General features: G+C 36.9%; 1 protein-coding gene across 8 annotated transcripts in view; it reads right to left on the reverse strand.

The window, feature by feature from the left end:
• Positions 1-24,733, reverse strand: part of TRDN (triadin) — a 373,155-nt gene that overhangs the window by 290,578 nt on the left and 57,844 nt on the right. For all 8 annotated transcript variants that reach the window (XM_082668827.1, XM_082668826.1, XM_082668823.1 and 5 more), the window contains exons 3-4: positions 3,774-3,935; positions 2,697-2,729 (exon numbers count right to left, since the gene is read on the reverse strand). In XM_082668827.1, the coding sequence (XP_082524953.1) occupies positions 2,697-2,729; positions 3,774-3,935 (195 nt within the window). The remainder of the gene's footprint in view (positions 1-2,696; positions 2,730-3,773; positions 3,936-24,733) is intronic.

The raw sequence follows: 24,733 nt of genomic DNA on the forward strand, positions 1-24,733 counted from the left end.
TAAGTAATTATACAATAAAAATGTAGTATTTTACAATGATTCAGTGCCTTCAGCCTGCATCACGGAGTATTTGAAATAGAATTTAATATTTAAAAATTTTGACAAGCTGAAAAGTAAATATGCATGAAGAATGTAAAGACGCTAGGTACTACACTTAATACCCTAAAGCTATATTTATATATAACAACATAAGCCACAGAAGAACAGATTCAAAAATTTCAACCATATTAATAATCTGTTTAATAAGCAACCAGGCAACCCTGAGATTATTTGACTGTACTGTTATTCCATACCAAATTAAAACTGCAAACTCCACCCATAAATAACAAGGTAGCTAAATTTTTATTTTGGTAAAAATAGCAATAACTGGACAAATGAAACCAACATTTTAAGCACATTTAAATAAAATGCTTCATATAGATACAGGACAGTCGAATAAACAATGTCACAGCCTGATAATTAGGTAATATAAAATGGCTAAATATCATTGAATGTGTCTGAATGGGAAAGAGTACTAATGAAGAGACTAATAAAGACTCATTTAGACAGGTGAAAATCAAATATTTTAAGAGGATATAATTCTAGATTATCAAAAAAAACCTAAAAAACTTCTTAAACCACAATTTTAAAATATAGAATTTATAAAATAATTCATCATCAGATAGAGATAAGCTCATGGAATCTCTTCCCTAATAATAACATTAAAAATATACTTTTAAAAGCAGAATATGTATTAGAAATGCTTTGTAAAATATCACATACTGATTTAAAATTCATTGTTTCTATGACTCTACAAAAGAAAAGGTTTTAAATAAAAAATAATTGTAATTAAATATATTTCTTTTATAACTAATGTTTATTACAGCCTCTGTACCCAAGGTAGGATGTATAAGATGTTGCTTTAAATGTCCACTTTCTCATGTAACTCTGTAAATAATAATATTAAGAAAATATATTCAGGTGATTTTAGTCAATTCTCCTTTTAGACATTAGTGTACATCGTTTTAAATATATATATCCTTTAGACTGCTTTAACTAATGATCATTACTGACATTTTTTAAAAGTATCTTAAACAACTATTTAATAGTTTTTCTGTTGATTTGGTAAAGCAATACAATAATTTAAAAACAGTAATTAAACAGTTTTGCGTGTATTTGCAATTTATGCTAATCATTTCATAAAACTTAATTTTAAAATAATCCCACCAGAAAATTCAAATAAAAAGCAATGAACAGATTCTATATTAAATACTAGATATTGATTTATGGAGAATATGATCTTATATGATATTCTTGTAGAATTTATTTTATAAATAAGAAAATATTTGTTTTTCACTCTTCCATATCCAAATGGAATAAATATATATACAAGCTGTAATTTCCAGACCATCACTGGTAACTCATTAGCTTAAACTTTGACTATGTTCTGGGCAGTATCCATTGGAGATCAGCTATAAAAAGACTCTGCTTTTTACCTCAAGAAGTTTATAAACTAGTCTAGATTCTCCATACCTGGATTTGATGACTTAAGAATGTCTTGAGTTCTTGGGTTCTCACCATGGATTTGTGAGTAGGGCAACCCATCCTTTCTGCTCTCAATAGCTTCATAAACACTTTCATTTCTGAATGGCGGTTCCACACTTGAGTTTCACTACTTTACCTTTTACTGGGCAAGTTACAGATACAAATTTTCCAAATTAACATACACTAAGTAGATTTTATCCCAAACAGTGAGGTTATCATCATCTGTCAGGCAAGGCCGAAGCTCCAAATTTGGATCCTATTGCTTGCTCACAGTAGGTCTAGGGAGATAGCAACAGAGGCCAGCAAGTTCTCCTCTGTAATAAATACTCCCAAGAGCTATTGCCCAACATGTGCAGCAATAACTAACTGTATTAAGTCTGGCTTTTATGTTTCTACCTCATACCAAATATACCTCAGGATGGTATCCTTTGCTCCCTATTATTCCTTCTAGACATAATTCCTACCCCTTCCTGTAAAAATCTCTGAGGCTTTTGCCCCACAGTTTGCCCCACAGTTTGCCCTTTTTCCCAGTCATATTGCTCCCATCTTTTGGATTTATGATCATTCCATTCAGTGACTGACGACGTTGCTTATTCCTTCAAGGAATCCCTGTAAACCACAGCCAAGCACACCCAGATGACTCTGCGGCTTTGGGATGACACATAGTACATACTGACTGCATATGCCTGTGCCTTCAAGATTATTATCCTCCACACTATCTCAGCTCCCTGTCCAATAGATATCACCTAAAATTGAAAAATAATACTGACAATAACATAAGAAAAAGAATAAAAATTTAAAATCTATATATTTGGCCACAGTGAGAATAATAAAGATCATGGGCATCCTCATCTTCTGGGCCATTTAGAAAACTATAGAACTCACCCCTCATTCCTGCAATTCAAATTCACATTGATCAGTGTGTAGATTGATTTGCACATCTACTGAAGAAGGTATTTATTAAATAATCAACTTAAAAATGATGGGATTAGCTTCATTGGAAAGAATCGAGTATTTCTTTTCTTAACTATAAATCTTAATCTAACCATTAAACAGAAACTCTACATTAAAAATAAATTATCTGTAACAAAGTAAAATCTATTTAAGTTATGGTGAAAATCAACATTACCATAAAAGAAAAATACTTTTTTTCAAAGGTCAACACAACTAACCTTTTTTTTTCAAGGGAGGCTCCTCTATTTCTCCTAAACCAAGGCAAAAACAGTAAATTAGAAAAACTTTCAGCAGAGCATAATATTGCCTATTTTCCCATTTTCTTTCATTCATTTTTAAAAAATCATCTATTAGTTTTGATAATAGTAGTTCATATATTACTTTGCCTTCCAAATTCCAATTTTTAAGTATACACTTTGCCTATGTACATTTATTTGAGATAGTTTCACTTTTATGAGTTCAATAAAATTGTGGCAGTGATCCAAATTATACATTATAGTTCGTATATCATGTTCATTTCAGTCCTCTATTGTTCATCTCGACCTCTCACAGGAGCCAAAGAATACAAATTCAGACAAAGTCAGAAAGGACTAAAATAATAAGAGCTTTCCTGGTAGTCAAGGCTGAATACGTAATTTCTGATGAGTAAGGCTGATCTTAAAAATGCCATCTAAAAAGCAGAATTACAATGCTTTGTTCTTTTCACATCCACTCAATAGCAGTTTACATGTGGTTTAAGTTTGTTATTTCCTTTTGATCATCAATACATTCTAGAGAGTAAATAGTTTCGTTGCATAATTGTTGTGACATTTAGAATGTGTCCCTCCATTCTACACCTCCATTTGATTCAATTAATTAACTTTCATTGTGATTTTAGTAGGATTGCCTTCTCTATTTGACTGTAAATATGAATTATATGTATAACGTATTTATACGTATATTTAGTTTTCAAACTTGGGAAATAGCAGCAATTTTTTGTTCCTGAAGAAGCATATAAATGTGTTTCTATTGTGGTTCTGTAGGATCATATAATAAGTCCCTCTCTACAATAATGCTACTCTAATGCAGCATTTGACATCTTTGCCATAATGGCAGATAAGCTATAAGATGAAAGCCATATAGAGACCAATTTACTGAGTTTGGCAGCCTGTTGATAGGCTATTTGCACTCTGACGTGTATTCATTTTGGTTTAGCCTGACCCAAGTGCTCATGTGTGCTTAAACTTAAGCAAACTATTGTAATGCGTATCAATCATCGGTCCTAGCAGTTAGATATATTTCTATGCTCTTTGTACCTTTATCAGTGTCCTTGTCTCCATCATCATCTTCTTCATCACCCTCAGACGAGATGATGTCAGACAACAAAGAAAAGAAGCCATAGACCCAGTCCGTGGTTTCCTCCACAGCATCATGTACAAGTTTTAGAGGATCTGAGCCAATCTTGGAAATAGAGCTTGCTAAAAGTAATTAAAAACAAAGAGAAGTTTTGTAATCATTCCCAAAGAAACTAAGAAAAGCTGCTTTTCCTGATTTATTCTTTTAACACATTTGAGTTACTTCTAGTAACTTCAATGGATAGAATTAGGAAAAACTGAAGTCTGTAAATCTTCCCTTTCTTATATCCTAGGAGATATAAACTGTTTGTGAAACAAAAGATTAAATAATAAAAATGCAAGCAAGAAAACAGACACATTAGGGATTTCCAATATGTTGTTATTCTCATTCTAGTTACATGAAAGTTGCTCTGAAGGGTTAAGGGTAGCCTTTAAGATCTGATTGAAGAGGTGATATATCTAGAAATATGGTTTAAGTTGCACCTGATTTTTCATCAATCTGTAATTAAATTTTTAGATTTATGTTTTCCTTAATTTTAAAATCTAAGCTTTTCAGGGATTCTTCTCCCTTTGACATCTTAAGGGACTAGAATTATATCAACATATTATACTTTCTAAGGGTTAAGTATGCCAAAATTAGGTTTTTACTCTGATTGAGATAGGAAGTCATTGGAAGGTCTGAGCAGAGGAAAAAGTGATTTGATTTATGCAACATTTGCCATGTTGAAGATTGAAAGAATGCCTGGTTGGAAACAGGGAGATCAGTAAGAAGCCAAATGAAATAATCCATAATCCAAGGGAAAGAAGATGGTGATTTCTATATGGGTGGTACCAGTTTGTGTGGTGAGGTGTGATCAGATTCTGAGTGTATCTAAAAGATAGAATTAATGTATAGACTGACAATATGGCTGTTGGATGTGAGAGAAAGAGAGGGGTGTGGAATAACTTCAAGGTTTTTGGTTTGAGAAACTGGAAGGATGAAAATACCATTTACTGAAATGGGGAGGACTGGAGAGAAACAGGGTTTGTTGCCCAGAATATTTAAGTAGCTGAATTTTAAACTTGTTAAACTTGAGTTGTCTATTGGAACTCTATGTGGAGATGTAGACATTTGTATAGCTCAATATGTTCTACAAAAATGAAGTTCTAGCTGAAGACGGAAACTTGGAAATTCAATAAAGAATAGAAAGCATTCAAAGCTATGACACTGAATATGATCACTAAGGGAGTGGACCTAGGAACACACCAACATTTAAAAGACAGTGAGATAAGTCAGAGAGATGAGGAAGAACCAGCAATGGCTTCTGAGGGGAGAAGACAGACAGACAGAGACAAAGAGACACAGAGGGAGATTAATTGAGAGGCAGAAAAAAAGAGAGTATAATGTACTAGATATCAAGTCAAGAAATTGTTTCTGTGAGGATAAAGTGAGCAGTTGGCAAATGTTGCTGATAGGTCAAGAAAGATGAAGACTGAGAACAGAGCTTTAGATTTAATGATGAGGATGTCACTGGTGACCTTCAAAGGGCAATTTCAGTGAAATACATTCAAGAGTAAATGGGAAGAATTTAGAGGTAGTAAGTATATTTTACTGTAAAATGACAGAGATTGGGCAATAGTTGAAGGACTAGAATCATAGTGGGGTTTCCATTGCTTATGTTGTTCAAGTGGGAAGAACGTTCCATTTTTATGTTGATGGGTAAGATGCCATAGAGAGGGACAAATAATATTAGAGATAAGATTTCTGGGGAAATTTTTAATTTCAGAGGATTCATGACCCATCACAAGGATGCCAAGTTACAACTGGTCTCAGGGAAACCTACCTCCATGATTCAGTGACAACATAACTTTACTCTTTGGACCTTATTTCACTACATTCTGGAGAGTGTCATGGGAGCAAGATACGGTAGTCTGAAAGGTGAGATTAAACCTTAGAGAAAGGAAATGAAGTGGAATTTTATAATTGCATTTGAGAATTTTAAAAGAATTATATGTAAGGAACTGGACTGGACTGGTACCATTAAAGGCATTTTTAGCACTAGTATATTTTATATCTAATGGAAGAATATTGCAAATGGGATTTTTATAATCTGAATAGATTGAGACCATTTCCCCATTCCTCTTCTTTCTAAGTGTTCACTGAGGAACTTAACAATAAAATCCAACAAAATAGATATCAGTTTAATTATCCTTATGCTTAAATGCACTATATATACACTTTGCAGACATGTATATTGCCTGGTTCTAAGATAGTCAAACCAGGGTATTTTCATGAAAAAAATATTTTGCTACCTTGAGACCAGCTTCTGATTTTCAGGCACATGGAAAACAATTTTAAAAACATATATAGATATGGATATAGATATATCTTTAAAAAGATAGTAGTCCTCAAGTTAATTCTTATTCCTTCTCTAAGACATCACATCCAAATTATAACAGTGGGGATAATATTATACAATGCAACTAAACCTTTTATAGATGTTTTCTTTTTTAATTGTACTTCTCTACCTTTCATGTTTCCATGAGTTAAATTACATACATTAAAACAAGGATCATCATAAAAATGGTAGTAGCTAACACTTTTAGGGTGTATATTACCTGCCAGGTACCATTCTAAGAACTTTATGTATACTAACTCACTTTTTCTTTTCAAAAACCCAATGAGGTAGACATCTCTATTTTAAATATAAGAAAACTGAGACAGAGGGAAGTTAAATAAAATACCTAAGGCTGCATAGCTAGTAAGTAACGGAGCCAGATTTTGCACCATCCAGGGTATGACTCAACTACTATGCAATACTGCAATCAAAAAGCAAACAAACAAACAAAACCATGAATTTGCAATTGGTTCTGTAGTAAGATGTTTGATGAGAGATTCTGGGAGGGCTTTTCTTGCTTTTAAAAGGGGGAACAAGGACTTTGCTGCATGAGAATATAAAGCCTGGAACTGCTATAGCAGCTTATAACCATGAGGACTGACTCACTGAGGAAGGCAAAGGCTAAAAATGAAAGAACTTGAGTCAAGTGCAGCTCTCCTACCTAGCGCTGAACCATGCCATACTGAAGCCAGAGACAAAAGGAAAAATCAGTAACAATGCTTCTGTCTTTATTTAAAATTTTGATATTTCGTTCATCCCAGATTTTTGCATTAGTTTATTTTGGGTTTTTTTTGCGGTACGCGGGCCTCTCACTGTTGTGGCCTCTCCCATTGTGGAGCACAGGCTCCGGATGCGCAGGCTCAGCGGCCATGGCTCACGGGCCCAGCCGCTCCGCAGCATGTGGGATCTTCCCGAACCGGGGCATGAACCCGTGTCCCCTGCATCGGCAGGCGGACTCTCAACCACTGCGCCACCTGGGAAGGCCTCATTTTGCTATGTTTAAATGCTTTCTTTTATAAATGAGTGAGTACCAGGATATTGGCATACTCAATAACAGGTATTATATTTTTAAAGTATAAAAACTTAAAAAATAGTTGTATGTAATCACCTGCCCTGAATTACATAAATGAGTTAACTTCAAAATCAAGCGTCTCTGCATAGATTTTCCTTCCACTAGATTTTTAACATAGACCATATACAGAGGTTGAAATTCCCTGTAACCTTTTATCCTTACCCTCAGTGAACACTCCTCAGAATATGGCAAAATAAAAAGCTGGATTCATAAAATTCCCATGGTACTTCTAATATTCATCACACTATGAAAGATTTTTACTTATGTCTGTGGTGTTGGGGCCTGAGGACAAAATAAGAGGTACTCAGGAAGAAAAAATGGGCGAAAAGTAAAGGAAGCAGTGGAATCTGGAGCCTGTGAGGGTTGAGAGAACACACTGGAAACTGCATCAGTCCTAAGACCTCCAAACCCTTCTCATGGAGTTAAATATGTACCTAGGCCAGGAGTGAAGAAGCCAAAGGAAGCTCTGGGAGGTGCTGGGGTCGCTGCAGGAGCAGCTGTTGTCCCATGCCAACAAGGTGAGTCAAGGGATCAGTGACAACAGGCGTGTGCAACTGCCCCCTGGTCCCCTGCAATGACCTCCCTGGTCATGCCTGCCTCTGCCTCTCAAATCTCTCACACAATGATCCTTCTGTCTCACACAAACCCACAACCATGCAGGGGAGGGAATTCTAGAAAACATGGTTTTATCCTAGCCAAAATGACACAATACAAATCCACGACACCTAGCTTCAATAGTTACCATTTTACCAGTTTTATTTATATTTCTTCTCTCCCACATTTATCTTTTCTTTTTTCTAGTTTAGTAAATATTTTAAAGCAAATCCTAGATACCTAAATACTTAATCCCAGATCCATAAATACTTCAACATGCATGTCTGTTCCATAATTTGTTTGATAGTTTCTTGTTTGAGGCACAAAAAAATGTCCAAAGTAAGTTTTGTATCTTTCTTTTGCCAAGTATGGAATCAGCCACTTCTTGAAGGAATCACAGCTCCTTTTATTGGGAAATGGTATTTTGAGACCAAAATTTGGTCAGCAGGGGTGCTCATTGAGTTGGATTTGGCCAAGAAATATGAAATTTCAGTCATGTGTTTACACTGACATTTCCAAGTAAAATCTGGAATTTTCACACACCATTTTTGCTATTAAACTCACATTTCTTCTCTTCTGTTGAAAATCTGATTTCTTAATGATATCAACTTAATTAATTACTTCATTTTTTCCTACAGTATACCAATAACAATTTCAAATAAAATGACAGCAATACTACGAATAACAATAAAAACAGTGAATAGAGTTTTAGATCTCTTTTCATTTCTTTTCCTCATTGAACTATATCATACTAAGGACAGAGAGTCAGAATTGTATGTTTTAAAGTTATTTAAAGTAATTATTTTCTCTGGTTATGCAAATAACTTGATATAGATTTAGGTTCATTTGCTTCAGGGCATTTTCAAATTTTAGTGATTAATTTTAATTATTTAAAATTTTTTAAATTATAAAATGACATTTACAAGTTCCCTAAGTCAAAACCATTTAAGAGCACATATTAAGAAAAGTTTTGTTGCCATCCTAATCCCTTGCTATACTGTCCTCTTCTTTTGACAGCTACCTAAATTTTGTTAATTTTGGCTTATACTTTCATTATTTCATATATTTATTTCATATACATATTTATATTTAAAGGAAGACATCTAAAATTTTAAATAGGGGAATAATAAAATGAGATTTGGCATTTACAGTAATCTGGCCACAGAATGAGAAAGGAGGAAGAGGCAAGATTAGAGGCAAAGAGTAAATATATGGCTAGTGTAACAATTTTGGGGAAACCAAGGCAAGAGTTCTAGAGACAAGGTACAGAGTATAGAACAGAATCAACAGATGTTTGGAAAGTAGAATGAGTTCTTTTTGAGCGCTGAACGTTCATGGGTAGTGGGGAAAGAGGAAAGTATGTGAGGAGTCCCACTTTTCTGACTTAAGAAACTGGATTTGTAATCTAGGAGGCTGACCTGGAAAGAAATATTGGGCTGGCCAAAAAGTTCGTTCGGGTTTTTGTACCATTGTATGGAAAAACCCAAACGAACTTTTTGGCCAACCCAATATAACCAGCTCAGTTAGGAATTTTGAGTTTGATGTTCCAAATGAATGTCAACACAATTAGAAAAATGGAGAGAGATTAGGGTTAAAGATATGGACTGGGAAGTCATTATGTGTGAAAGTCAGTTATAAGCAAACTTCTGGGTGAGTAGGTCAATTAAGGGGAAAATAAAAATGCTGATGAGCTGATTTTTTTTCAAAATACAATAGCTTACTGACTCCCATGGTGGGAAAAATGCATTTTCCTAAAACTTATCTTGCATGCTTTAATTGTTTTGAACCGTGTCACTGTTTTTGGCCTCTGCTTCTGACTATCTGGCCATTTTAGAGAAGGGTTGATCCTGTTATTAGATTAAGAGACAGATATTAAAGATAAGCAGGCTAAGTATGATGGCAGCTTACTCATCACTTGTAATGGGCAACACAAAGTCATCGCAGCTAAAGCAATGGAACGAGGTGATATTGTCTAAGAGGGGCAAGAAGCTCATGGTGTCAAAGAAGAGTTATAAAAGTCATAAGAGGACACGGTTTTAATAAGCAAGTGCTGGTCAACAGTTCTAGTGCTGAAAAGTTTAACCAAGACGAAGATGTTAAGCATGCAAGTTGTTCTTTTGTTCATTTGTTCGATTTTCTTCATTAAGAAGTCAAGTGTGTATTTGAGACACTTCAGCAGAGTGATAGAATAGTGTCAGATTGTCTCTTTGAGGGGCTTGGCTAGAGGGATAGAAACAAAAAGGTTTGTAGCTAAATAGAGATATAGGGAGGTGAGGGAAATTTGCTGGTTTTTCCAAGTTAGAAAACACATAAACATGTAGAAAGGAAGGAGGGAATAGAGGGGAGATTGTGAAGATACAGGAAGGAGCCACATTGAAAGCATACCTTCATGAGGCCCTTTCCTCTCATACACACCCAGACACACATATTTCTTTTTTTTTTTTCGGTACGCGGGCCTCTCACTGTTGTGGCCTCTCCCGTTGCGGAGCACAGGCTCCGGACGCACAGGCTCAGCGGCCATGGCTCACGGGCCCAGCCGCTCCGCGGCATGTGGGATCTTCCCAGACTGGGGCACGAACCCATGTCCCCTGCATCGGCAGATGGACTCTCAATCACTGCGCCACCAGGGAAGCCCCCACATATTTCTTTAAGAGTGATAAGCCCTTTTATAAAACAAGATCTTCCTGAAGCAATAACTTGTACTTCTCTGTTAAATTAATTAAACAAGGAGGCCATTAGACTGAGGTGGCTCTAATACCTTAGCAGCCTTTGACAGCAAACAAAACCTAAGCCTTTAAGCGTCTCAAGGTTAAGAAATCAAACCTAGGACAACAAGTCACAAAGAGCCAGCTAGCCTTTCCCAAATAAGGCAAACACTTAAGCTGTAGCCAATCAAATGATTTCCTTGCTTTGCTTCCGCCTCTTCTCTGTAAAAGTTTTTCCTGAACTCCTGTCAGCAGAGTGCTCCCTAAGCATTTTGGGTTTGGTGCTGCCTGATACAAATCAATTTTTGCTTATATTCTTAAAATTCTGGATATGCCTCAGTTTATCTTTTAATATCCCAGATAAACACAGATTCCCAAAACATTGTCATTTTCTCTTTCTCTCTCTTTCTCTCTCCATCTCTCTTATGTTCTTCCCCTCTCTCTCCTACCTCTGATCTCCGGATACTGCCCATATTAGATTGCAATGATCAGGCTTCTCCATCCTTCAGTGAGAATCATACAAAAAATAAAATAAAATGAAGGGTGAACACAAAGCTCTTGAAATGTATCAGATTCTAAAAGATAAAACCCATTTGAATTACAATTTTGAAAAAAATAAAATCCTTGCAGATGTTAGATATTTAGATGAATTTAAAGAAAAGAAAAACTAGAATCCTGATTTAAAAGCAGTTTTGGTGAGCTAATTGTTTTATTGACTGCACAAGGAAATGACTGTCAGTTTTCTAATCTACATTTGAATAGTCACAGTGTAGCTCCAATCCTTGCCATTCAACATCTGAGGCATGAGCATTTTCCTTCTGATTTTTAACATTTTCTCAATTGAAATTTTCCCATACTCATCTTTACTATTAACTAACTTCAGTATTTTAGAAATGTGCACTTGTGTGGAACCCTAATGAAATTAAACACAAGCATCTTTAGTTTTAATTGTGTGACTATTTCAATATTTAAAAGTTTCAAAATATGTTTCTAAGTTGTCCTTTGCTGTTCCTCAACTGCTACTTTTTGAGGCAATAAGAAGCATTAATGCAAATAAATGTACATTTCACCTCTCTTTCTCAATATGACCCCAATCAACCAATTTTTTGCTGGCAAAACTGTGTTGCAGGTGTTTAAGCCTGGAATATTTCCAGCTAGCTGGAGCTAGACCCATGTCAAATAAAGGGCATTTTACATTCTGAAACAAAAATCACAAACAACTTTTGGCTTCTTTTATTCATGTCAAGCATCTGTATAAAAATGGAAGAGTCTTACTATAATTTTATTAATAATCATGGTGTGGATGTTATTATATTAATTGAAAAATTAACTTTCCTTCCTCCTCTTAAAAATGTATATCTTAAGTATAAATACAATCCCAGTGTTACATGTATTAACAAGGAACGAGAAAGCAAGTTTTCTGTAGATTTATAGATTTCTATAGATTTGTTTCCAAGCTAATAGGATTAATTTCCTGGTAGCACAAGAACAGTCAAAATATCATAGTACTCCAGTTAGATGACTTACTTGGATCATTATGTTATCAATTTAGCAGACCAGTGAAAAAGAAAGATATTAGATTTGGGATTCATACAGCAGTTAGCATATCCTGACTACGTACTGAATAAACATGTATTTCATCAAGTCAAGGATTGGTTTTGGAAACTCTTGACTATATTATATATTCTCTTTAGTTATTCTATTGCTCAGTGTTAGCCAAAAAATAATTTTTTTTAAATAAATTTATTTATTTTTTATTTTTGGCTGTGTTGGGTCTTCTTTGCTGTGCACGCGCTCTCTCTAGTTGCGGAGAGCAGGGGCTAATCTTCATTGTGGTGTGAGGGCTTCTCATTGCAGTGGTTTCTCTTGTTGCAGAGCATGGGCTCCAGGCACAGGCTTCAGTAGTTATGGCACGTGGGCTCAGTAGTTGTGGTGCATGGGCTTAGTTGCTCCGGGGCATATGGGATCTTCCTGGACCAGGGGTCGAACCCTTGTGCCCTGCATTGGCAGGCGGATTCTTAACCCCTGTGCCACCAGGGAAGTCCTCAAAGAAATAATTTTAAAGTTTTTTTAACCACGTTAAAATGGAGCATGTAGGGCCATGAATTATGTTCTTACTATATCATATAAAAATAATAAGCCATTTCAGAATGGCTAGAACATTCCCTCAATGTGAAAATAAAATAGAATACTTTAATCATTGGATTACTATTGTGTAATTGGTAGAATCTATGTATATTCAAATGATATTTAAAATTGGAAATCATGTAGTCAATTCATCTTTTTGAAATATGACTATTCATCTTTCTGAAACATTGAATAAGCTTAAAGTCATGAAGAATAAATTAAAATAATACTAACTACAATTTATCTAACAATTACTATGTGCCATTCAAAATTCCAAATGTTTTGTATATATTAACTCATTCAATGCTCACAGAACCATATGAAACAGATACTCTTATTGCCTACAGAGAATGAAACTGAGGCACAGGGAAGTCATGTTCCCAAGGTTACACAGCTACTAATTGGAGTCAGGACTTCAACCCAGTACTTTAGCCCCCAGCGCCTGCATTCAACTAATTCACTTGGGTCTTGAAGTCCACGTGTTCTTTTATTATTACTGTTGTGTAGTTTTGCTTGTTTGCTTGCTGTATATGCTTAGCAAATAACTCCTGTTAAGCTCATACAAATTTTACTAAACAATGTGTGCCAGGCAATAAGCAGGTTAACAGGAATATTAAGATAAATGAGACAATCCTACCTTTGAGACGCTTAAGGTTCAATCAGAGAAATAGAGGTTTAAAAAGTAAATCTTAACACTATCAAAATCATCATAAACTATAAAGAACGACTGCTCATTACTTAGCATTCAGAGTGTAAAAAACACTACCACCTTTTCCTTTATTTATTTACTTATTTATTCATTCTTTCATCTCAACATTCATTCAAATGTTTATTGAGCTCACAGTGCTAAACACTTCTAAGCACTAGAAAAATCAAGCAAATAAAATAGACAGTCATTTTCTTTGCAAACCTAACAGATCAGTAGAGAAGAAAGATATTAAATAAGTAACCACACACAATCAAATGTATGTAACTTGTAATAAGTGCTGTGTGTAAAGAGTAAATGATATAATGGGGAATTAGGATAGAGTGACTTGATTTACACTGAAAGTTCAGGAAAGGTTTCTCTAAGGAAGTGAATCCAAACACAGCACTAAAAGATGTTTAATAGCTGGACCATCAAAAAGTGGGGTATTAACGTACGGTATGATTTATAATTGTATCCATCTAGATACATGTATAAATATAAAGTCTCCTTTGCTAAGGTTCAAATGAGTGGTATAGAGCATTGGTATCAAAGTTGGATTTCTTGACCTTGAAATCTGCCACCAGCAAAAACCTGGAGCCCAACATCGAATTACCAACTTTTTATTTTGTAAGAAAATGTCATTTAAAAACTGTAACAGAAGAAATATCTGTCATTATCATCATTTCAAAAGAGAATTTTACGACCAAAAACGTAGGAACAATAGAATTAAGGACACATCTTTAAAGTGGATATATTTTTCTTTATCTTTTTCTTCATTTCATGAAGAATCAACAAACTCTGATTAGGATCTGGGAACCATTGGACTATAAAAACTTCTCTTTCCTTGAGGTGTTTATAAGCAGATTGGAATTAGGTAATGAAATGCATCCTTATAGATGTAGTGACCAAGAAGACCAAATAGGCCTGGGACATTGAACAGAAAATGTAGGATTTGAGATAAGACTTGAATCAGAATAAGAAGCACAAAAATATCAGCTATTCTTGAAAACTCAGTACACATGAGAACTGATAAAGTCTAAAATGTTGCATTTAGTGTCCCAGTTTTCCAAGTCTCCTAAAATGTAATAACATATTCACACATATGCAGTCACACAGGCATTTCTATATACACACACACACACAGACACATATACATATATATATATAACATTAAATGTTAAATTTAAACATTCTGATTGACTTTGGGTCTTCCCTGAATCACTTTGCTCCTCTAAACTCATAGCCTGACAAACAGTACACCTGTTTTACTGGGCTAAGTGCCAGAGGAAAAAAAATATCAGGGAAATTAATTTTTAAGAGCAGTAGATAAATGGCACACCTCATTAGAAAGTCTATTTAAAAGGCACATCAGGAGATGTCTGCAAGACTTTCATAAGAAATTGATGCTTCCGACCATCATATTCTTGCTGCTCTCTTCTCAGATTACTGATCTTACTTCCTGGTAATAAGACTCAAATTCAAGTTGCATTTAATGAGTGCCTCCTATGTGCCAGGCAGGTATGTTTTACATAGATTATCTTATCTAATTCTTTCAAAATTGTTTTGAAATAAGTATATTTTGCGGAATGCCTGCAAGAATTACTAAACGTGCTTTGAGACCCCCTGGTACAGCCATATAATGATCTTCCCTTCTTATGGATGAAGATGCTAATAAATTATGACCCTTGTTTTTAGGTAAGAAAAGCCACAAATTACTACAATTTATTCACGTACATTCTGACCTAGAGGAAAATCATTAACACGCACCAATAACTAAGTTTGTAGTCATTTCTTTAGAAATCCTACTTGCTCGCATTTATTGTTTAGAGAGAAAGTTGTCTCTTTGTAAATAAGGCAAAGAAGTCTGTAAGGAATGTCAACAAAAGATCACAAATTCTGACCCTGAAAGAATCATTAAACTATCACAGCACCCCACCGTTTTCTGGAAGGACTTCCTGGCTGAGTCTACAGAAGCTTGGGGGCGATGCCTCTAGCAGCCTTTGTGACTGCCTAGGCTCAGTTATTAAGGAATGAACATTACTCTGCCCCTCCACCCCAACTTGGGGTTTCGGAAGACATAGTATCCAGGTGATCAGACACCTTGGTTTTTGCCTACTGTCCTGAGGTAAATATTCATAGCTTTCCATTTCACACTCACAAGTGTCCTGTTTTGGATGATAAATTATATAGTCATCCTATGGGGTGGTTTTGTGTGCTGTCAAGTCACTAAACTTGAATTACATTTCCCAGAATTCCCTTACATGAATGTTCCAGGTAACAGTTGGGTACAAGAGAAATTTGCACAAGCTTTGGAAGGCAAAATAGAAGTAATAGCCATTGTTTACTCTCTGAAGGTTGATATAGGGCAGGTGCTGTCACCTCTCATGCACATTATGGCAGGTATGCTGGCTGGTCTTGACGTGTGACAGCAGCAGGCTGCATCTCTTCCAGTTCCCACTGACTGGCCCTCCTCCTTCAGCATCTCCTTCAGCAGGTGGAGGGCACCAGCTTATATTGCAGCTCGCCCACGTCATCGTAATTTGAGGTGGTGAGAGTCAAATGAGGGTTCCAGGTTGTCCTTTGTCTCCCCTATTCTTTTTCCATCTGCCTTTTTCAGTGATGGGGTTCAGGACATGCTACCCCAAAATGTGGCACCTTAGCATATTGAATATTTTCAGCTGAAGGAATGGAAGAAATAGCATGTGCAAGAAGAACCTTCTGACCCTCCCCTAAAGCAGGTCATAAAGCCCTCCTGTGACAGAGGCCCTCCCTACACCCAGAGGAAAGGAATGTCCTTATCCTCAAATGCACAGAGGAATCTGAATGAACAGGACTTACTGTGTCCCCCAATCTGCTACACTTAGCTCAGACCCTTTTTCGTCGTGTCACATTTTTTCACCGCTTTCCACTTATCACCAAACCTAGCATAAAAATGCTCAGGTTTAACTGCCTCTTAAGGGCTTCACTTCCTTATGAAGAAAGGCTCCTATGTCCCATAAAGCTTATATTAAATAAACATGAGCTCTTTTCTCTCATTAATTTGTCTTTTGTTAGAGGGGCCCCAGCCTAGAATTTAGAAGGGGAGAGGAAAAAGATATTTTTTCTCCTCTACACTATCTTCCACTCTGCTGACTTCTGACCTGTACCAGATAAACTGCAACAGCCTCACCTAGACTGCTTAATCAGCTCCCATGAATGCATAAGCCATACAAAATAAATTCCCTATTTTACATCACTTACAGTGACTCTACTCTCATCAAAGTCTGACAGATAGACCATAGCATTGTTCGAATAGTATTTTAACATTATGTTTAGTAAGAAATGAAGGGTAGGTGGAATCTCTTTCCTAGTATCTGATTTTTGTGTCCTAAAATTTGTCTTATTTGAAAAGATGAAGTAAAGTCACAAATTTTGCAGACCAGAAACCAAGCTGCCATCCCCATTTTACAGACAAGAAAATATAATTTCTTAGTCATGCTAACTTGTAGGCTATAGAGATATCAGTGAACCCAAGTCTTCTGAAATAAGCATATGAGTGAACCCAAGTCTTTTGAAATAAGCCAATTCTATTAGTGCTTCACAAGTAGATTGTATACAGATCAACCAGATCAAATTCAGAAAATAGGGAATTGTGAAGATTGGCTAGAGGAGAATCATTCTTCTCAATCCCATATAGTACTTGCTTATGAAAATAGGTTTTCATTTCTATGTAAACATTTTTTAATATCTTGGAAGCATTCACCTACTTTTCTCAAGTGTCAGAGCCCAAGGACAGGTGCTCTCTCTGGCTTTCAGAGCGACTATTTCTAGTATGTTTTCTTGTACCACCAACCTTGTTTTTTAAACATTAACGATACATATTTCGAAGACTACTATGTGGTACAAAAGGCTCATCATGGTAATAATATTAATCCCTGGTAAATGTTTGAAATGTATCAGTTAAAAATAGCATTAGAAACACAAGAGGATCATTTACATTTTGAAACTCTTAATGAAGCAAATGGTATTTTTTCTGTGAAAAAAACATTAAAAAGGCAAGTTAAAACTTAATAAATGGAGAAAAGAAATCAGAATTTTAATACAAGTGGATGTATCCCATTCAACCAGTGGTTAATACAGGTTTTATGCTATAATTATATAATGTCCTTGAATTTATTATACTCTTTTGGTTCTAGAAGTTGATCATTCAAATTTTAATTTGAATTTCTTATTTGAAGAATTAATATATATGTCTGGAAGAATTTTAGCTTTGAGACTTTTTAAAATTTCAAATCCATTGGAGAATATTTGTCTTCTGAAATATGGCTTCAGGTTGCCAGCCATCCCAACACACCATCTTTCTCTTTGCACCTGTTGTAATTACAATCTTTCTTTGTCAATTAGAGTACTGAATGGTACTTCCTTAGATCTAAGTATTTATCTTAAGATACATAACTTGGCAATATAACTTTCTGAGAGTAAAATATGTGGTAGCCAGCCATCACAGTGGCCCCCAGTGATTCTTGCCTGTGGGCATTCCTACCATTGTATAGTCTCATCCAACACTGAATAGGGTTGACCTGTTATGACCTAAAGGATTTTGCAGAAATGGCAGTGTGGGATTTAAAAGTGTAGGTCATAAGGGGCATTGTGGCTTCTGCCTTGCTCTTTCTCGAGTCACTCAGTCTACGCGATGCCAGTTGCCATGATGTGAGCACACACCAGCATTAACTTAAAAGCTGAATGAGTGAGACATCTTGCCAACTGGTCCGCAACCCCAGAAAAAAAATTTCAGATGTCTGCAGCCCCAACCGAGGTCTTCACTGCAACATCAAGATATACCCTAAGCCAGAACCACCGACATAAGCCATTCCCAAATTCCTAAGCCACAGAAACTGTGTGGAGTGATAGATGTTTATTATTTTTTTAAACCTCTTACTTTTCTGGTAATTTACTATGCAGCCATAGATGACCATTACAAAATATGACAAGTATCATTTTTTTTTTTTTTTTTTTTTGCGGTACGCGGGCCTCTCACTGTTGTGGCCTCTCCCGTTGCGGAGCACAGGCTCCAGATGCTCAGGCTCAGTGGTCATGGCTCACGGGCCCAGCCGCTCCACGGCATGTGGGATCTTCCCGGACCGGGGCACAAACCCGTGTCCCCTGCATCGGCAGGTGGACTCTCAACCACTGCGTCACCAGGGAAGCCCGACAAGTATCATTTCATAAACATATTTTTTTTCATTCTAATTTTATTAAATGTACTTATTAGTTTTTAAAGTGGGTCAAAACCTGTTTGACTGGATGAAATAAAAATTTTATGATAAATATTTCTTTCTTCCTAAGGTAAGGAATTGTTTCAAAATCAAAATATCACCATTATTCATTCCTTTAAGCAATATATAGCAGAAAACTTGCTATGTGACAGACACTCATGTACAGAGATGAATAAGAGAATTTCTTCCTTGAATAAGGTTAAGATTTTGAGTGAGATGGACAAGTAAACAGATATTAACAACACAATGTGTTAACTGCTGATAATACAGGTGCCTGTAAGGGACTAAGAAAATGAAAGCATGGTACAGTGAATTTTTCTTAGGAAATCTGGAATTCTTTCACAAAAAAGGGATGAATTCATCCTTCAAGAAAACTGAGGAATGAATCTCTTACTAGTGATATTAAAATGTATACAGGGGAGACCTTCAAGATGGCAGAGGAGTAAGACGTGGAGATCATCTTCCTCCCTACAAATACATCAAAAATACATCTACATGTGGAACAACACCTACAGAACACCTACTGAACGCTGGCAGAAGACCTCAGACCTCCCAAAAGGCAAGAAACTCCCCACGTACCTGGGTAGGGCAAAAGAAAAAAGAAAAGACAGACACAAAAGAATAGGGACAGGACCTGCAGCACTGGGAGGGATCTGTGAAGGAGGAAAGGTTTCCACACACTAGGAAGGCCCTTCACTGGTGGAGACAGGGGGTGGGTGGCAGGGGGAAAGCTTCAGAGCCACAGAGGAGAGAGCAGCAACAGGGGTGCAGAGGGCAAAGCGGAGAGATTCCCGCACAGAGGATTGGTGCCAACTAGCACTCACCAGCCCGAGAGGCTTGTCTGCTCACCCGCCGGGATGGGTGGGGGCTGGGAGCTGAGGCACGGGCTTTGGAGGTCGGATCCCAGGGAGAGGACTTGGGTTGGCTGCATGAATACGGCCTGAAGGGGATACTGCACCACAGCTAGCTGGGAGAGAGTCCAGGAAAAATTCTGGAACTGCCTAAGAGACCACTGTTTCGGGGTGCACGAGGAGACTGGATTGAGAGTACCGCCTAAACGAGCTCGAGATGGGCGTGAGCCGCGGCTATCAGCACAGACACCAGAGCTGGGAATGAAATGCTAAGGCTGCTGCTGCAGCCACCAAGAAGGCTGTGTGCAAACGCAGGTAACTATCCACACCTCCTCTCCCTAGAGCCTGAGCAGCCTGCCACTGCCAGGGTCCCGTGATCCAGGGACAACTTCCCTGGGAGAAGACACGGCGCACCTCAGGATGGTGCAACATCATTCCAGCCTCTGCTGCCACAGGCTCGCCCCGCATTCCATACCCCTCCCTCCCCCCGGCCCAAGTGAGCCAGAGCCCCCCAATCAGCTGCTACTTTAACCCTGTCCTGTCTGGGAGGGAACGGATGTCCTCAGGCGACCTACACACAGAGGCGGGGCCAAATCCAGAGCTGAACCCCGGGAGCTGTGCGAACAAAGAAGAGAAAGGGAAATCTCTCCCAGTAGCCTCTGGAGCAGCAGATTAAATCTCCACACTAACTTGACGCACGTTGCATCTGTGGAATACCTGAAGAGACAACGAATCATCCCAAAATTGAGGCAGTGGACTTTGGGAGCAATTGTACACTTGGGGTTTGCTTTCTTCATCTAATTTGTTTCTGGTCTTACGTTTATCTTAGTTTAGTATTTAGAGTTTATTATCATTGGTAAATTTGTTTATTGATTTGGTTGCTCTCTTCCTTTTTTTTAATATATACGTATTTTTTTTTTCCTTTTTTTCTGAGTGTGTATGTGCATGCTTCTTTGTGTGATTTTGTCTGTATAGCTTTGATTTTACCATTTGCCCTAGGGTTCTGTTTTTTTTTCATCCTTTTTTTTTTCAGTATAGTTCTTAGCGCTTGTTATCATTGGTGAATTTGTTTTTTGGTTTGCCTGCTCTCTTCCTTCTTACTTTCTTTTCTTTTATTACTTTTGAATTTTTTTATTTTTAATAATTTTTTTATTTTTTTATTTTAATAACTTTATTTTATTTATTTATTTATTCTTTCTTTTTTTTCCCTTTTCTGAGCTTTGTGGCTGACAGAGTCTTGGTGCTCCAGCGGGGTGTCAGGCCTGTGCTTCTGAGGTGGGAGAGCAAAGTTCAGGACATTGGTCCACCAGAGACCTCCCAGATCCACATAACATCAAACAGCAAAAGCTCTACCAGAGATCTCTGTCTCAATGCTAACACCCAGCTCCACTCAATGACCAGCATGCTCCAGTGCTGGACACCCTATGCCAAACAACTAGCAAGACAGGAACACAGCCCCACCAATTAGCAGAGAGGCCACCTAAAATCATAATAAGGTCACAGACACCCCAAAACTCACCACCAGACGTGGATCTGCCCACCAGAAAGACAAGATCCAGCCTCATCCACCAGAACACAGGCACTAGTCCCCTCCACCAGGAAGCCTACACAACCCACTGAACCAACCTTACCCACTGGGGGAAGACACCAAAAACAATGGGAATTACGAACCTGCAGCCTGCGAAAAGGAGAACCCAAACACAATAATTTAAGCAAAATGAGAAGACAGAGAGAAACACACAGCAGATGAAGGAGCAAGGTAAAAATCCACCAGACCAAACAAATGAAGAGAAAATAGTCAGTCAACCTGAAAAAGAATTCAGAGTAGTGATAGTAAAGATTATCCAAAATCTTGGAAACAGAATGGAGACAATACAAGAAAAGTTTAACAAGGACCTAGAAGAACTAAAGAGCAAACAAACAATGATGAACAACACAATAAATGAAATTAAAAGTTTTCTAGAAGGAGTCAACAGCAGAATAAATGAGACAGAAGAATGGATAAGTGACCTGGAATATAAAATAGTAGAAATAAATACCGCAGAGCAGAATAAAGAAAAAAGAAGAAAAGAAATGAGGACAGTCTCGGAGACTTCTTGGGCAACACTAAACACAACCAACATTCGAATTATATGGGCCCTAGAAGACGAAGAGAAAAAGAAAGGGACTGAGAAAATATTTGATGAGATTATAGTTGAAAACTTCCTAACATGGGAAAGGAAAGAGTCAGTCAAGTGCAGGAAGTGCAGAGAGTCCCATACAGGATAAATCCAATGAGAAACACTCCAAGACACATATTAATCAAATATCAAAAATTAAATACAAAGAAAAAATATTAAAAGCAGCAAGGGAAAAACAACAAATAACACAAAAGGGAATCCCCATAAGGTTAACAGCTGATCTTTCAGCAGAAACTCTGCAAGCCAGAAGGGACTGGCAAGAATATTTAAAGTGATGAAAGGGAAAAACCTACAAAGAAGATTACTCTACCCAGCAAGGATCTCATTCAGATTCGATGGAGAAATTAAAACCTTTACAGACAAGCAAGAGCCAAGAGAATTCAGCACCACCAAACCAGCTTTACAACAAATGCTAAAGGAACTTCTTTAGGCAGGAAACACAAGAGAAAGAAAAGGTCTACAATAACAAACCCAAGACAATTAAGAAAATGGTAATAGGAACATACATATCGATAACTACCTTAAATTTCAATGGATTAAATGCTCCAACCAAAAGACATAGATCGGCTGAATGGATACAAAAACAAGACCCGTATATATGCTGTCTATAAGAGACCCACTTCAGACCTAGGGACACATACAGACTGAAAGTGAGGGGATGGAAAAAGATATTCTATGCAAATGGAAATCTAAAGAAAGCTGGAGTAGCAACTATCATATCAGACAAAATAGACTTTAAAAAAAGACTATTACAAGAGACAAAGAAGGACACTATATAATAATCAAGGGATCCATCCAAGAAGAAGATATAACAATTGTAAATATTTATGCACCCAACATAGCAGCACCTCAATAAATAAGGCAAATGCTAACAGCCATAAAAGGGGAAATTGACAGTGACACAATCATATTAGGGGATTTAACACCCCACTTTTACCAATGGACAGATCATCCAAAATGAAAATAAATAAGGAAACACAAGCTTTAAACGATACATTAAACAAGAACTTAATTGATATTTATAGGACATTCCATCCAAAAACAACAGAATACACTTTCTTCTCAAGTGCTCATGGAACATTCTCCAGGATAGACCAGATCTTGGGTCACAAATCAAGCCTTGGTAAAATTAAGAAAATTGAAATTGTATCAAGTAACTTTGCTGACCACAACGCTATGAGACTACATATCAATTACAGGAAAAAAATCTGTAAAAAATACAAACACATGGAGGTTAAAGAATACACTACTAAATAACCAAGAGATCACTGAAGAAATCAAAGAGGAAATCAAAAAATACCTAGAAACAAATGGCAATGAAAATACGACAACCCAAAACATATGGGATGCAGCAAAAGCAGTTCTAAGAGGGAAGTTTATAGCAATAAAATCCTACCTCAACAAACAAGTAACATCTCAAAGAAACAACCTAAACTTACACCTAAAGCAATTAGACAGAGAAGAACAAAAAAAGCCCCAAAGTTAGCAGAAGGAAAGAATTCATAAAGATCAGATCAGAAATAAATGAAAAAGAAATGAAGGAAACAATAGCAAAGATCAATAAAACTAAAAGCTGGTTCTTTGAGAAGATAAATGAAATTGATAAACCTGTAGCCAGACTCATCAAGAAAAAAAAGGAGAAGACTCATATCAATAGAATTAGAAATGAAAAAGGAGAAGTAACAACTGACACTGCAGAAATACAAAGGATCATGAGAGATTACCACAAGCAACTATATGCCAAGAAAATGGACAACCTGGAAGAAATGGACCAATTCTTACAAAAAAAGCACAACCTTCCATGACTGAACCAGGAAGAAATAGAAAATATAAACAGACCAATCACAAGCACTGAAATTGAGCCTGTGATTAAAAATCTTCCAACAGGGCTTCCCTGGTGGCACAGTGGTTGGGAGTCCGTCTGCCGATGCAGGGGACGTGGGTTCGTGCCCCGGTCTGGGAGGATCCCGCGTGCTGCGGAGAGGCTGGGCCCGTGAGCCATGGCCGCTGAGCCTGCGCGTCCGGAGCCTGTGCTCCGCAGTGGGAGAGGCCACAGGGGTGAGAGGCCCACATACCGCAAAGAGAAAAAAGAAAAAAATCTTCCAACAAACAAAAGTCCAGGACCAAATGGCTTCACAGACAAATTCTATCAAACATTGAGAGAAGAGCTAACGCCTATCCTTCTCAAACTCTTCCAAAATATAGCAGAGGGAGGAACACTCCCCAACTCTTTCTATGAGGCCACATCACCCTCATACCAAAACCAGACAAAGATGTCACAAGGAAAGAAAACTACAGGCCAATATCACTGATGAACATAAATGCAAAAATCCTCAACAAAATACTAGCAAACAGAATCCAACAGCACATTAAAAGGATCATACACCATGATCAAGTGGGGGTGTATCCCAGGAATGCAAGGATTCTTCAATATACGCAAATCAATCAATGTAATAAACCATATTAACAAACTGAAGGATAAAAACCATATGATCATCTCAATAGATGCAGAAAAAGGTTTGACAAAATTCAACACCCATTTATGATTAAAAACCCTCCAAAAAGTACACAGAGAGGGAACTTACTTCAACATAATAAAGGCCACATATGACAAACCCACAGCCAACAACGTTCTCAATGGTGAAAAACTGAAACCATTTCCACTAAGATCAGGAACAAGACAAGGTCGTCCACTCTCATCACTATTATTCAACATAGTTTTGGAAGTTTTAACCACAGCAATCAGAGAAGAAAAAGAAATAAAAGGAATTCAAATCAGAAAAGAAGATGTAAAGATGGTACTGTTTGCAGACGACATGATACTATACATAGTGAATCCTAAAGATGCTACAGAATACTACTAGAGCTAATCAATGAATTTGGGAAAGTATCAGGATACAAAATTAATATACAGAAATCTCTTGCATTCTTATACACTCATGATAGAAAATCTGAAAGAGAAATTAATGAAACACTCCCATTTACCATTACAACACAAAGAATAAAATACTTAGGAATAAACCTACCAAAGGAGACAAAAGACATGTATGCAGAAAACTATAAGACACTGA

The sequence above is a fragment of the Grampus griseus genome (assembly GCF_964374135.1).
Source record: "Grampus griseus genome assembly, chromosome: 13".
NCBI lineage: Eukaryota > Metazoa > Chordata > Mammalia > Artiodactyla > Delphinidae > Grampus > Grampus griseus.